Genomic DNA, 12,967 nt, shown 5'->3' on the forward strand with positions numbered 1-12,967 from the left:
ATCCTCTCCATCCCTTTAGCGGGTTCTCCCAGTGTATTTGGAGCTCATACCCAGGGCGTTAAACACTTTAACAGGGGTGATAGTTAAAAGAGTAAGGGCTGGTATGGACAGGAGGCGGGAGAGTGACTGGGGTAGTTGGTGAGGGGAGGCACGGAGGAGCTGTATCTTCCCGTCATTCCAGGTCCATTTTGTTTCCTCTATTGCAGAGGCTTTTTCTACATGTAGACCTAAGAGGGGGTGAGGACAGAACTTAGGGGTGACAGGCAAACTGCCCTGAGCCCAAGACTGTACCTTGGGTACTAGTGATGATTCTAGAGCAGAGCGTTTCAACCTCCAACACAGAAACTGAATCCTGGACTGGCTACCGAGGGGCCCTGCCAGCTGCTGGCTCTGAAGTTGCCTTTGGCTCTGGGCTAGATCTGTGGAAGTTGGGGCCCAGACTCCTCACTCAGCAGCTTGTATTGATCTCCCAGCCTCTTTTGTCTCCTCCTCCCCAGTGGAAGCCTCTCCCCCTCTCCCCCTCTGCTTCTCAGCCTCTTCCGCTCTCCTCCTCTGCTTCTAATGAATTGAAATCTCCGAGAGCCGCCAAGGCTCTGGTAGTTTTACAAAACTGTCCTTGCTCTTTCTGCATTTGTCCAGTCAAGGGTATCTTTGCCTGCGGTCAGAGTGATGCTGTTAGTCCGGGTGATATGATGGCATAGCAACACAGAGCCGCCTGAGAGAGGGGAGGAGGAGGAGAAGGCGAAGGAGGGCAGGGAGGTGGGAGAGACGGAGGGAGAGTGTGCATACAGCAGCTGTCGGCATCCCTGTCTCAGGGACTTCTTTGCTGATTCACAGAGGCAGCCCAGCCCCGGCCTCCCAGCTTCCAGTTGCCGCCTGCTCCTCAGACCTGACGGAATCTGAAGGTAGGCAACAGAGAAATGATTTCCAAGCCTCGCCCTTTTTCGGCTGGCTGAGGGGAAATGACTGAGGGTACTCTGTGTGTGTGTGTGTGTCTGCCTGCCTACTGCCTGCATGTGCCTTTAGGGGAAAACTTGCGTTACAAAATGCCCACAATGAAGTAGCCACCGCTCGTATTCATAGAGGGGGGAAAAAAAGATGCCCAGGAATAGAAACTCAAGCCAATTTGAGCAACTGATGAATAAGAGGAAGGCCCATAGTTTGCTTCTTTGAGAGGAGAGGGGTGTTATTTATTTGTTTGTTTATTTATGTTTGTCCTCAATGACATGCTTTTTGTCCATGGGTGGATTTCCTGGTGGGAGGGGAGGGAAGGGGTGTGGACAGCATTGGCTGAAAAGGGAGGAGAGACAAAACGTGGGACCTCAGAGCAGGTTCCCTGAACAAATGAGTGTCTGGCCAGCAGACAGGACACAGGAGCGCTTCCCTGGAGTAAATGGGGCTCTGACCTAGGAGCCTGGCACCGAAGGCGCATCCTGGCTCCATCTGTCTTTCCCGTTCCGTTTTTCCCCTTGCTTCTTCCCTTGGTTTCTTTTCTACCCCCTGTAATCAGTAGGCACCTCTCCACTCCTGAGAACATAGCTTGGAGTGCTTTGAAATGGGGCTTCCCTCTCCTAGAGTCAAACACCCCATTCCTTCTGCTCTCCTTACCTTTCCCCAGCATCAGGCCCAGTGCCCCAGCCTGACAAGTGGGTCTGAGACTGTGTGGGTAGTCGGGCTTATCCTGCCTTTGGTAGGCAGGTAGAGCCAGGCCCCACGGTGTTGGGTCCAAGCAGGTAGCTGGGCTGGGGTGGAGTGGAGAAGGAGGGATGGCAGCGGGAGTAACTGCCTGCTTCCATTGAGAGCATGGTGCATGCTGTCTGGAAAAGAGCATACTTTTGTCCTGTGTTTTCTTTCTGATTGCTCAAAAGAACAAAGCCTATAAAATGCTCTATGTCTAGTTCACCTCAGCTCCTGACTTTTCCAAAGGAGTGCTTGTTTCTAGATTAAAGGCCCTCAGGTAAATCACCTCTTCAAAGGTCCTGTGGAGCCACAAACCTCAGGAGAATGTCCTTCTGGAATTTGGATGGGGAGGTGATTCCAGAGACCTTCAGGGGCCTTCTAAGGAACCCCCCTGAAAAGGCAGTGCTGCAGGTGGAAGTGATAAGTGTCCTGTCCCTGAGAGAAGATGTGAGCCCCTCTTTTCCTGGGTTGGCCACCACCTGCCCTGCCGTCTTGCTAGCCCTGAACTATTGCTGGGGGCTGAAGGCACATGGAAAGGGCTCCTCTTCCTATGAGGATTATTCCCCCAGGCATTCTTCCCTTGCTAAGGAGCTCTGAGCTCCGGGCCAGAGGCCCCTTCAGCTCTGCAGTCACCCAAAGGAGGACAATGTGGCTTGGAGCAGCAAATTTAGCAAAGGCCCAAGAGCCAGATGCAGAGAGCGCATCTGGGATGCAGGACTTCTAACCACAGATACTCAGAACTTTCTGACATTCAATCTGCCATAATGCCAGATAGGATGGGCTCTCACTAATGAAGCTCAAGAAGATATCCTTCTAAACTTGCTGGAAGTTTAGGAACCCCACTCTGTGGACATTATACCATGAAACTACATTCCTTCCTTACAAAGGATTCTAGACACGCATCAGCAACTGAAATCACCAGTGAGATAAATCCTTCCAGGACAGCACTTACCGAACTGAACCACAGAACGTTGCTCTGAGAGACTGGTAATAGATTCTGCTTTAAAATAAGGAGTGGTGGTAGTGCTGGTGGGTGACATGCTACCGTCCAAGAATTTTTTGAAAATGCTTCATCATTGAATTCTCTTCTTGGAGAGTCACAATGTATAGACATATATTAAAGGCTCTGAGAAGTACTCCTGGAAAGAAATCTGTTTAATTTTGTTTGACCCAGAATATCCCAAACTGATTTGACCAGGGAACACTTTTCTGCATGGAAAACACTTTAGCATCTTGCAGGCACAGTTTTGGGAATTGCTGCTCAAAAAAAAGCTAGAAGAGATTGTTGCATGGAAAAAAATTTGTAAGATATAGTCTGCTCCAATGCCACATTTTTAAATGTGAGAAAGTTGAGAGGTTAGTCAGATTGTTCTCCTTCCCACAGCCAATGAATATCTGAGAGAGGGAAGCCCTTATCTCCTGCCTCGGTCCACCGTGCCCAGCTGCTGCTCTCTAGCAGGTTCCCTCCTCGGAAACTAGTCCCAGGAAATTGAAGCTGGTTTAAGGAATAAGCCGGCATTTTGAGTGCAGAATTTATATCTTATGCATTTTTTTCAGTATTTTGTTATACCCCCAAATTATGAATTTTCCTTTCAGCATGGGATTTCTTGCGTTCTTTTAAACAATGTGTTATGAAAATTTTTATACATTCAAAGAGGTCTAAAGAATAATATAATGAAAATCAGGATACCCACCACCCAGGTTAAGAAAAAACATCACCAGTAGAGTTGAAACCCTCTGTCTGTCCTTCTGTGATTAAACTCCCTCTTTCCCTTCCTCCCTCTGAAGGAACCACTCTTCTCGATTTGGTGTTTATTATTCTCATGCATTTATTTATACTTTTGCTACACGTGTATGTGTCTTTAAACAGCGTATACCACTGCTTTATGTGTTTTAAAATTTTCTGTTAATGATATGTATTCTTCTCCAATTTGTTTTTTCTATTCTATGTTATATTTGTGAAATTCATCCATGTTGTGACATGTGCCTCTAGTTCATTCATTTTTTCACTATTGTATAGCATTCCCTTTAATGAATATGCCATGATTTATTATCCATTCTGCTGCATATAGACATTTAAACTGTTTCCAGTTTTTGGCTCACAGTTGGGGCTACTATGATCATTCTTGTGTAGATGTTCTTCTGTGACTGTTGCTGTCGCATATATCCCTAGGACAGAAATGTCCCACCACAGGGTACGAGAATCTTCACCTTTGGGAGACATTGTTAAATTGCTCTCCAAAATGGTTTACTGATTTATACTCCCACCAGCGGTGTATAAAGGTTTCAGACGTATTACATTAATTGGCTCTTAGAATTAAATTCTCCCCATGAGGACACATCTCTGATTTTTTCACTGGAAAATAAATTTTATTTTTCAAAATTGCTTGACAGCTAACTTCTCAGGAACGTATATCATTGTTCTGTTTGTAAATGAGAGGGTGGCCTAGATAATCTCTAAAGTCCCTTCCAGTTTGACAATGTGAGTTTCCATCATTTATTCATTAAGTGAGAGCACCCGAAGCAGAAGCTTGGCCTTTGGCTACGTTGCCGGAATTATTTTAGGAACACACAACAAGGTTCAGAACCAAAGAACTGTGTGTCCCGTCTCTTAGTGTCGTGCTGTCAGGTAGAAAGGCAGTGCTGGGAGGGCATCATGCCAGGTTACCTTGGCTTGGAAGGAAGACTCTGTAGCCCATGGGAAAAGGGTCTTCTTCCCACTGCCCTGTTCTCTCCCGAGGCTCTTGTGATTTAGAAGTTTGCCCTATTTCTTTATTTTTTCTTCCAAGAATAATAAATGCTTGTTATAAAAGATATATATATACACAAAGTGTATAACGTCAGAAGGAGAATCCCCCTCATACAACTCTCCAGAAGTAATGTTGCTGAACACTGTTGCATATCCTCGCAGGCTTTCTTTCTGCGCATGTACACATGTAGATTTTTTCATGAGGGTTCTTCAAAGTCGGAGTTCTACCAAATGCATTATTCTGACACTTGTTTTCTTTTGCCTAAAGTATATATCTTTGATATCTGTTCCAATCAGTGCATACAGATCTACCTCTCTAACAGCTACGTAATATTCTGTTGTGTGAGTGGCTACCGTAACAGATAAGATCTGAGTACTTACTGGATATCAGCAACTATGAATTAACTCCTTGCAACGAGGCAATGAGATAGGTCTTTTTGTTATCCCTGTTTGACAGATACAGGGACCGAAGCACAGTAAGATCAGGGAGCTTGTCCGAACTTGTGCTGATAAGCAGCAGAAGCAGGATGAAACCCGAGCATCCTGGCTCCGAGCCTGCCCCTTAACTGTCCTGCTGTGCCACCTCTCTGACATAGTCCGTTTAACCAGTCCCCCGTGGTTGGACATTTGAGTCGATTGCAGAGTTTTGCTATTGCAAACGATATTGCAGCAGATTCCTCACCCACTTCTGCAAGTATTTCTGTAAGACAGGTTCTTAGACTTCTCCAGTTTACAGGTGGAAAGAGCTTATTCATTTGTCCAAAAAAATGTTTACTGAGCTCTGAGGTCAGACTAGGAGAGTTGACCAAGAATGTTACTTCTCAGATGTCCTAGGCAAGTCATTTAAATGCTCCGTAGGGTTTGCCAGCTGGGTGATGCCCTAGACCCCAGGCTCACTGCATCCTGTCTGTTCTTAATTGCTATGTCTTTGGCTGGGTAGTGGCATGACTGAGTCAGTGCTTGGGCTCCCACCTGGTGGCCCATAGCCAAAAATCTTCTCTACTTGACAGGGATCAGGGACTACAATGCCTCAGAGCCTGGGTTCTAGAATTTACAGAGGCAGAATAGTGTAACAGCAAAGAACTCGTATTCTGGGACACACTTGCCTGGATACGCATTCCAGCTCCTCATCTCATATTCACAACATCACTTTGTACAAGTTATGTACTGCCTCTGTGCCTCCGTGTTCTTATCTGCACAAGAAAAGCAACTATAGTAATTACTTCATAGCGTTGTCATGAGGATTAAATGACTTGATATGCAGACTGATCAGTATGTAGAGTGATTAGTTAATATATGAAAACATGGAATACAGTAAGTTTTAACTATTATTATTTATTTGGCTATAGAAAAGCTGCTACACCAATCTTTCAGGAAACAGTTGAGGATGTCTATGGCAATTTGGTGAGGAGGGGAGGGGAGGAGGGGAGTAGCTGTTAAATAGCTAATATATTTACATGGTTCAAAATTCAAAAGGTACAAGGATATTCAGTAAAAACTACATGTGCTATTGGCAACATGGGGCTTTTGTGGATGTGGGTAATTATTCTATTTCTCAACCTGAGCAGTAATTATAGAGGGATTTGCTTTATAACAATTCAATATATTTTACACATATGTTTTATGCACTTTTTTGTAGGTATATTATATTTCTCAGTTTTAAAAAGAGGGAAAATAGGGAAAAATTCTAAAGGAATGGAGGGAATTCTCCCATCTCTATCTAGTAGCCACTTTGTTCCCTTCCCCAAAGGCAATCAATGTAAACACGTTCATTTGTATACTTCCAAAGATATTTTACTGTAAATACAAGCACATATTTTCCTTTTTTTAAAACAAATGTGAACTAACCAAACATATTTTTTTTCTTGTTTTCATTTTACTTAAAAATTTATCTTAAGAGATCATTCCATATTGGCACATAAAGAGTTCTTAATTCTGTTTTTACTAGCTGTATAGAATTCTACTGTACGGATACACCATTATTTATTTAACTAGTGATGGATATTCAGGTTGTTTGCAATGTTTTGCCATTTCAAGGCTTGCTTCAAACGCTAACATTCTGCATACATCATTTCACATAAATGCAAGTAAATATGCATATCCCAAGCCTTTCTCTTTGTGCCTCTGGGGATTTGTACCTACAAAGTTGAGGACCTGTACAGCTACCTAATTGGAGTTCAATTCAATAAATCAGGTCAGGAAACATTCACCGAGTGTCTGCTCTGTGCCTAGCACTGTGTTAAAAAATATGTGGGATAGAGATAAATATCAGGCAAAGACCTCGTCCTCCACGAGCCATCAATTTCGTTTTCATGCTGGAATCCTGGTATTTCCCACCTGTTTTTAAAGCTTATATCTCTGTCCAAGAAAAATAATGTTTTCCCCCAGAAGCCTCCTGGAAGGGCCTGTGTGCCGCTTTGAGAACCAGGAAAAGAGTAACCCTAGTGGCAAAAAGCGACAGCTTGATATCTAGCAGGATCCCTAGGGAAGATCCCAGAAGAGTTCGCTCCACCCCAGAAGCATCCTCCACACTACTCCATGTGTCCAAATCTTCTCTCTCACCTGAGCTCAAAAGCATCTCTTCCATAAATACATCCTAAATCCCCCCAACTTTAGGTGAACACTTCCTCCTCTGTGACCTCTCATGGCCTGACTTCTGTGTCCCACATAAGGGATGAGTCATGTCCTCCCTTAAGTTATACTTTTGTGTTGTTTATATATCTTTTTTCCTACACTTGACCATCTGAGGACCAAGTCATACTCATCTCCAATTCCTCACAGCCTCTGCAAATTAAAGGAGGAATAGGAAGAGAAGCAGTGTGTGTAGGCGGTAATTTGGGACAGGATAGAGATAAGTAGAGAAGCAGAAAGAAGAATCTTTGTGTAGAACAAAACACTGGCCAGGAGTCATGAGGCCCAGGTTCACTCGTGTCTCAGCCTCTTCCTCTGTCAGATGGGATCATAATCCTGGCTGGGCCAATCTTACCAGATTACACTGAGGATCAAGAAAGACAGTACAGCAGGCTACAAAAGCATGCTGCACAAACATGGGAAATGCTAGAGTTTTCATGCGTGGCAACTCTTAAACATCAACATTTTATAAGTTAGCAAACCAACATCTAGAGAGGTAAAATGACTTGAGTTCACAGTTGGTGGCAAAGTCTGAAAATAGCAGAGAATAGTCATGCTAGGACCAAAAGGAGTTTATTCCTTTTCTTGCCAGTATTGGAATTAGAAGATCTGAATTCTCTGACTCCTGGGTTTGTTTTATTTTTGTTTTGTGAGGCATCAACTTGAAATCAGGTCAGCAGAGGAATGGGAAGGAAGGAAGGAAATCTATAGAGAGGTGAACCTCAAAAGAGAAAGAGACAGCTCACGAAAGAAGAAATACAACTGGCCACTAAAAATGTAGGGGGAAAGTTAAGCATCTTTAGTAATTGAGGAAATACAAAGTAATTCTCAAGATGCCATCTTCACTCACAAAATTGGCAAAGATATTCTAAAAATAAGAATACTCACTGTTGGCAAGTGTGCTTGGAAACTGGCACTCTCTACATTGCTGGTGGTAGTATAAAGTGGTCTAACTTTTTTTCTAGGGCAATTTAGAAGTATGCGTCACAAGCCTGAAATTGGCTCATACCCTTTGATCCAGGAATTCTCCCTTCTAGGAAATTATCCTAAGGAAAGAATCACAAATATGCATAAGGCTGTTCACTGCAGTGTGACTTAGGTCTAATTGTTAAATTATGGTATATCCATTCAGTGGAATAGTATACAGCAATAATTACAGCTGACATTTATTGAGCAGCATACTATTGTCAGACACTGTGCTAAGTTATTTAAATACATTATTAATTTTAATCATTAGAACAATTTCTATGAGGGCAGTATCCTTGTCATCCCCATTTTGCAGATGAGGGCACTGAAGCTCAGAGAGGTTAACTTGTCCCAGGCCACACTGCTAATAGGTTGAATAGTGTGGATTTGTCTGACGCCAAAGGCCATGACCTCAACCATAGCGCTCTATCTCTTTTGCAGCCACTAGAGATCATAGTTTAGAGGAATAGTTGGTGACATTCTAAAATAATCATGATATAAATGGCAAACGAGAAAAGCGCAATACAACGTGATGTATATCATATGATGACAATTTTATTTTGAAAGTGTATATATATTTTTTCATAGAAAAACTACTGTAAGGCTTTTCACCTGTTAGTAATGGTTATCTCTGGGTGGTAGTATTGTAGGTTCCTTTTATTTTCATCCTTATGATTTTGTGTATTTTCCAGTTTTTCTATGAAGAACGTGCATTACTCAAGTAATCACCAAAAACCAAAACATTAATATAAAAAGAGGTCTGAAAGCAAGCTTTCATGCTTATAGCACGTCCATAGCAATACTTTGTTTTTTATCTGAGTTATTAAGTCTTTTATGTTGGCATTGGACCAGGGGGAGCCACCTTTTCATCCATTCTTTGGCGAATCTCTTTGGGGACGAGGAGCTATGTATCTGTGTAACCTCTAGGGACTTCGACTACAATAAAGTGTCCTTTAGACCAAAATTCTTGCACCGTCGTGATCTGTAACAGTCCCCAATCTTTGGATCATGGACCCCTGAGGAGGAGGGAAGGGTACTTACTGCAAGGAGTCCACAGATCTTTAAATGTGTGAGTGTTTTTCTCACTCTGTAAGTATAAAAGTACAGCTACTATTGTAGGTGTGAGTGGGTGAAGTGAGATTTTTCTTTTAATCTTAAGAAGTGGCCCTTATACCCAAAATGTTGGGAACCACTGAAATAGAGACTAAACATGGTGGCTATTTAATCATCAGCATCAGGAATCAAAGATGCTCACTTCCTGCCCTTTGGGTCAAGATTTGTATGTCTCTGCCCCCCACTAAAAGATATCACTTTTGTTATTTGCAAGCATTGTTTTTGCCACCCTTTCTCATTGCTCTTGTCTACATTCACTAAACTGTCAATTGGTTTGTAGATCTAACTTCTTTACTGATATCTTCCTTTTCTAAGCTTAGCTCCTGACATGTAAAGCTGAATATGTCTCAAGCATAGCTTATTATGGAACACTGCCCAAGCACAGCTTATTATGGAACACTGCTCTCATCCCCTACCACACCAACTTCGCTCCTTCTCCTGTCTTCCCTCTCTTGCTGTTGGCAACATTATCCACCCGGCTCCCAAATTAGAAACCTTTGACTCCTTCACCTCCCTTACCCTTCACATCCAATTGATCACCGAGCCCACAGTATTTTACCTCTTCAGGGTATCTCAGAGCCATGCTCTCTGCTCCATGCTCGCTGCAACTGCCTGCCTATTATACCAGCTTCTCAATAGGTTCTTCCCCTGGGAGAATCACTCCACCAGGCAGCCAGAGGGCTCTGTCTAAAATGCAAATCTGGCTGTGTCATGCCCCTGCTTAAAATCTTCAGTGCCTCCCTATTGTCTATAAGATAAAGCAAGAATCCTCTGCTTGTCATTCAAGGCAGGACCCCATCTGGCCACAGCCTCATTTTCCAGCCTCGTCTGCTACTCCCCACAGGGCACCTACCTTGTACTCTGGTCACACATTTTATTTTCCTGCTGTTTGGAATGTTCTTTTTCGTTTTATCTTCTCTGCCTAATGACAATTCGATTTTTCTTTCATTACTCACCTCAAGCATCTTTCCTCTAGAGAGACTTTTCCTGACATGACCAGGAAGAACTCACCTCGTTTATCCCTTCTCTCCATCCCATAAATACTTCTATCGTTAATGCAAGCAACACTCTATGGCTTGATTTTTTCCCATGTTTATTCTCCCTGTATGTGAACTCCTCAGGGGCAGGCACCAAGTCTGTTTCATTTCTGTGCCTCCTAAACTCTAGCCAACTCTAGCCATGCTGAACTTACCGTTCTCCAAACATGCTATGCTTTTTTGTAACATCTGCCTTTGCACAGGTGGGTCCCTCTGCTGGCAATGCCCTTCTCCCTTTCTCCCCTTCTCTGCATAGGCAAACACCTACTTATCCTTCAAGACTCATCTCAAATGCCATCTCTCTGAAGTCTTTGCACGTCCTCAGATAGAGTTAGTTGTTCCCTACTCTGTGCTCCCCTAGCCTTCTGGTCAATCCTTAATTATAACATTTGCCACATAAGCATTTTCTTGTATAATTACCAGCTTACATGACTGTCCCCCCACCTCCCTAACCCCCATCCCAAGCTCTGAAATCTTGGACATCTTTGTGTCTCTAGCACAAAGTACAATAGATAATAAATACTTCCTTGATCAATAAAGAAAGTCTTTTATGGTACAGAGTGGCCTGGGAAAAACTATTGGGTAGGTCAGCAAGCTTTGAATATTTATTTACATAACTGGTCAAGTCACCTCTGGGTAAGTGCTGGATTCATAGGCTTCTCTAGGTCTTGACTCTAAATCTCTCCTTGTTACTCTTACAGGTGCTTATGCTCAACGGTTGGTGCACTGCCCATCCTCACCCCCCATGAGCCTTGGTTCTGATGCAACCTATGGTCATGCAGGGATGCCCTTACACCCTCCCACGATGTCATGAGTGGCAGGCAGCTGACCAGTTCCATCACAGCAGCAGCCTCCGAAGTGCCTGCCCCCAGCTTCAGGTAAGATGCTGATAATAAAACAAAAACCTGTGGAGAAAGAGTGGACACAGAATCTGTGTGTATTCTTGTGGATGTCCATGCTTCCTAAGGCTCAGGGGCACTCTCTATATGCATGAAACCCCTTGGATATGATGCGACCTCTGGGCTCATCTCTTGTCACTCATGAGGCCTTTTATGGGGAGTATGGGGCAAGGAAGTGTGTTGCACTGGGCAAGCCAAAGGGCCCGCAATGGCTGGTTCTATATTAACCTCCCAAGGGAGGTCCCAGAAGAGCTTGATCCTTCAGGGCATGGCCCAGGACAAGCCAGGACCTTCCTTTGCCTTGGTTTCTCTGTGGTATATGTCATATTCTGCATCTACAGGATATTCTCTCTCCTTCCATCGGCTCTTCCTTCTCAAGTCCTTAGTCTTATTGTAGCTCCTGGCTCAGTGCCACTAAGAATCCCCTGAGCTTCATACCTGCCCCTCCTCTCCCTCTCCTTCCCTAGGAGTGGAGTGGTGGTGCTGTGTATGCCTGACTGTGTATGTTGGTAGGTGGGCAGAGGATGTGTGAGAGGCAGTAATCCTGAGAGGGCAGCCTCCTTCCTGACAATAAGGGAGGTCCGCGGGAAAGTTGACTGGATAAGGGTGAAGCATAAGTGTACTTTGGCTTGCCGTACAATGCTTTGGGGTCCAGAGACCATCGGGTGTGAGAAGGTACCGTGTTTCCTGGTATCTCACAGACGAGCTGTGGTGCTGAGTCACTGCTGGGGGTGCATTCAGCAACTGAATATACGGGGCGGCGGGGAAGGCAGAGAGGAAGGCCACTGGGATGGAGATTGTGAGTGCTGGGGAGCCCATTTTTAAGGAGAATAATGAGAAAAGGTCAAGATCTAGAGAGGCATAAGATCCAGGTCCTCCTGAGCTGTTTTCCCACCTCTAGCCAGAGAGAAATTGCTACCTCTTATTCTTAGAGCCAGTGTCAACTTAGAGTCCCCCAGAGCACCTGTCCCTTCCCCAGAGTGGGGCTTTTGCAATGTCAAGGGATTGAGAAGCCTGGGCCCTTCCAAACGGGTTGCCCTGCTCATTGTCCATCACCCCTCCCAAGCTTCACCACCTAGGCAGAGGGCCCTGAGGGCTTCATTTTGTGATTGAGAATGGTGAGACCAACCCCTCTCCTCTGCCTCTGTCTAGTTTCTTCTCTTCCTTCCTTACGGCCCTGACGTTGTCTTAAAGTTTCAAGAGATAAGGAGAGATCCCTGTGGGGAACCGGGGTGAGAAGCCAACATCTTGGCCACGAAAGCCAGAAGTAGAAGGCCATTGATAGGGAGAGAAAACAATTACTATTTGCTATTTGCCTATTGTGTGCCTGGCTCTGCTAGTGGGACTTGTGAGTACAAGGGGGAACTAGGAGGGGAGAACAGGGCGATAGAGCTGAGTGGGGAGTTAGGAAACTACGAAGAAGGCTGGAGGGAATGCAAAGCTAACATGGGTGGAGCCCAGCTCATCGTGGGCGCTTCCCTCAGAACCAGGACAACTTGGTTGTGGCTGGGTCACAAGGGACCATTTCTAACTCTGGGGCATTCCCAGTCCAGGGGACTCTGCGAGACTGGCTTAGGCCCAATTATCCCAGCATAAGCAAGGCAGCAACCCAGAGCTAGAGCCACTCCCTGCTCTTGGCCTGCCAAGCCCTGCCATCCCCCAGCCGCCCTGGATGGCTCCACCCTAGACCCCCAGAAAGGGTCAAGCAGCTGTTCCAACTATTCCTGTAGGTGGGCCTCAGCATGGAAACAATGTGGAACTGTGGAAAGCCCAGAAGACTCTGTGGGAGATAAATGAGGATGGGAACAGAACCCTTTTTGGTAAAAACGAAGTGTTTTCCCTCAGTGCTGAGGGTGGGAGCCCAGCTCGGGAATGTTAACCTTTCCCCAGGC

At 44.7% G+C, this 12,967-nt stretch overlaps 1 protein-coding gene across 1 annotated transcript in view; it reads left to right on the forward strand.

Annotated features, from left to right (window-relative positions):
• The first annotated feature begins 531 nt into the window (after positions 1 to 531).
• DRP2 (dystrophin related protein 2) overlaps positions 532 to 12,967 on the forward strand; it is a 42,082-nt gene continuing 29,646 nt past the window's right edge. The window contains exons 1-3 of the mRNA XM_070606670.1: positions 532 to 674; positions 838 to 905; positions 10,878 to 11,054. Of these exons, the coding sequence (XP_070462771.1) occupies positions 10,938 to 11,054 (117 nt within the window). The 5' untranslated portion in view covers positions 532 to 674; positions 838 to 905; positions 10,878 to 10,937. The remainder of the gene's footprint in view (positions 675 to 837; positions 906 to 10,877; positions 11,055 to 12,967) is intronic.

The sequence above is a fragment of the Equus przewalskii genome, chromosome X (genome assembly GCF_037783145.1).
Source record: "Equus przewalskii isolate Varuska chromosome X, EquPr2, whole genome shotgun sequence".
NCBI classification, from domain to species: domain Eukaryota; kingdom Metazoa; phylum Chordata; class Mammalia; order Perissodactyla; family Equidae; genus Equus; species Equus przewalskii.